General features: G+C 43.0%; 1 protein-coding gene across 1 annotated transcript; it reads right to left on the minus strand.

The window, feature by feature from the left end:
• Positions 1–379: 379 nt before the first annotated feature.
• LOC118751835 (mannosyl-oligosaccharide glucosidase GCS1-like) lies at positions 380–2,597 on the minus strand (the record flags this gene model as incomplete). The annotated part of the gene is made up of 2 exons (XM_036486657.1): positions 380–2,394; positions 2,457–2,597. Coding segments are annotated over 2 exons (1,917 nt in total), but the record flags the coding sequence as incomplete, so codon positions are not given.
• Positions 2,598–2,602: the final 5 nt, after the last annotated feature.

Raw genomic sequence — 2,602 nt, forward strand, 5'->3', positions numbered from 1 at the left:
AGCACCGATACAACAGACCACACCACAGACCCAACCGCACGACCACCCACACACCGCCGCCAACAACTCTTGCTTCCTCTGACAAGCTGCTCGATGTGTCAGACCAGGAGAGACACCCCACGACTCGAAACATCTCTTCGTATGCCCGGAAAACACGACAGCACTGACTTATTTGTCCCTGTGGACCGACCACATTGAGGCTGCACGCTTCCTGGGGTTCCGTTAGTGGAGCTTGACGACAACGACTGAGATACTAACCGACCTGGGCGGGGTTGTTGAAGCCGCTACAACAACCACAACAACAACGCTTTTATACTCTACAATACGATCCAATCTCCGATGATTACCCTTCGAATTGTTACCACCCAAAAAACTTGAATTCTAATTGCTAGGTTATTTTTCGTTTATTGTTCGTAACTTTCGTAATTTTTGGCCTTATTATTGCTAATATTACATTTACTCATTAAACTCTACACATTACATATCATGGAAATCGGCAGAAAATGCTTTTGGGGTGATAAGAGATCAACTTTGGTAAATTGGCATTTAATGCAGTTTCAGTTATGCTGTGCAGTTCAAAACTTATAGTAATAAATCATTATAAATCGCTTAATGAATTTAATATGTCTCTGCCATAATTAGTACAACCAGCGAGGTCCAGCCCGTGAAAGGATAGCAGCCTTTTCCGTGTCCTGTGGTGTCATCGTACTGTTCCCACAGATAACCGGTTCTCTTGTATTCACGGAATATATTTCCAACAACATTCTCGCGCAGTTCAGCGTAGATTTCCCGTGCCAGCGCGGCATATGGTCCCTCAATGGTACCGTAGTGGTGTAACGCTCTTATTGCTAAATAGTTTATGTTTATCCAAATTGGACCACGCCAATATGGTGGATCATGCTCAGTGTTGCGTTTCATGTACAACGGCGAGTTCTTGGATAACGAACGAATCCCGTAATTTGTCCATAGTACATTTGGATCACGGAGATTGCTGAGCAACCTACCTAAGTACTCTGAATCGTGATCGAGTATATGTAATAGAAATGGGAATAAATTCACGTAGCCATATGTCGAGTCGACAAATTGCCGCTCCGGTTGCTTTAGAGTTACACGCACCATTTCCAATTGTGGTTGCTGATTTCTCATAAAGTTTTGTTTTGTCACCTTTGGACGTTTAAGTACTACCGCATCTGTGTGCAGCCCCCAGTCTGTATAGGTCTCAATGAATGGACTCAAATGTTGCTCATTTAGCAATTTGTTATCTGCCAGAAATGATGCTGTTTCATAGTATTTAATGCTATCTTTTCCAAGTATGTCAGATAAATCACTCATCACCCTTGCTGCTAGTGCAATCCAGCAACGCAAATCGACATGTCGTTCATAGCTGGTGGGATGCGAGGCACGTGGGAAGTCATCCAATCCGGATGTTAAGGTTTTGGGGTTCAATTCAAGCTCGCTAGAAGCATTTCGTCCGCGCCAATAGTATGTGCCCAATATTTCACCACGTTGTGTAGTATTGTACCATGAAAACCATGCTTGTAAACGAGGGTACAGACGCTCCAATATGTCGAGTCGCCCCTTCACCGAAAGCTCTTTCTTATGATGCGTAAGTATTTTGTCAAGTGTGAGGAAAAACGTGGGCGGATTGGCGTTGCTATTGTGTTGAACTACAAACTCATCTGGTACTTTCGCTAGTGCTTCTACACCTAAAATCTGTTCTCGCGGTATCCATCCTTCAATGTTGAGTAGGTCAAACCAGTGACACATAATATCCAATGCAATATCCAAATCCCACGATGCTATTATTAAGGATTGAAAGCCTTCATCCCACAAAAAACCACGTGGAAAGAAAGAGCGTGACGGTACAGCGGTGTACAATGGAGCTTTCCAATAAGGTACTGGTTTTTTAGTGTATACTGATTTTACTTTACTTGAACCATAGAAGTAGCCGATACCGCCAATTAGATTGCTCACTGCATATTTTGCGAATTTTATTTCGTCAGCTGAATATCCTTTGGCCTGCAAATGGAATGTGCCCTCAAATTGCCTATCGAACTCAGCCAATTTATCTTGCAAAGAATTGGTAAACTCTTTAGCTGTGGGCGGTTTGGATATACTCTCACCGTGTGAATAACCAGATGTGGACTGATAAGTGATATCCATTGTAAAATTCACTTCAGTGGTGATTTGTATGGCAATGAAATTGGGCTCGTCCGGAAGCGCGCCATTTTGCGAGATCATTTCTCCTGGCAATCCAATAAACCGCCTGCCCTGGCTGTCAGAAAATACGCGGAAGTGTGCGAAGACAGTTTCCTTCAGTTTGCTAAGCGATGGAGCTACTGTGCTCAAATAGGATTTATGTAGAACTCTACCTTTAATTGGATGGAAACGCACCTGTATAAATGGTAAAACATGTTAGCTTTTCGCAATGAAAATGAAATAGTAAAATAACATACCTTGAACTCTCCCAGTCCAAGTGTCTCGCCATAGACACCTGCCTCAGGACTGTTGTCGTTGGAAACGTACCTAATTTGCCCATTGGTGCGTTCATCTAGCGCTACATACCAAATCAATGAAAATGTGCGATCGAATGTTTTCGAAA

The sequence above is a fragment of the Rhagoletis pomonella genome, unplaced genomic scaffold (assembly GCF_013731165.1).
Source record: "Rhagoletis pomonella isolate Grant_MI unplaced genomic scaffold, Rhpom_1.0 Rhpom_scaffold_01030, whole genome shotgun sequence".
In the NCBI taxonomy this organism is placed as follows: Eukaryota; Metazoa; Arthropoda; class Insecta; order Diptera; family Tephritidae; genus Rhagoletis; species Rhagoletis pomonella.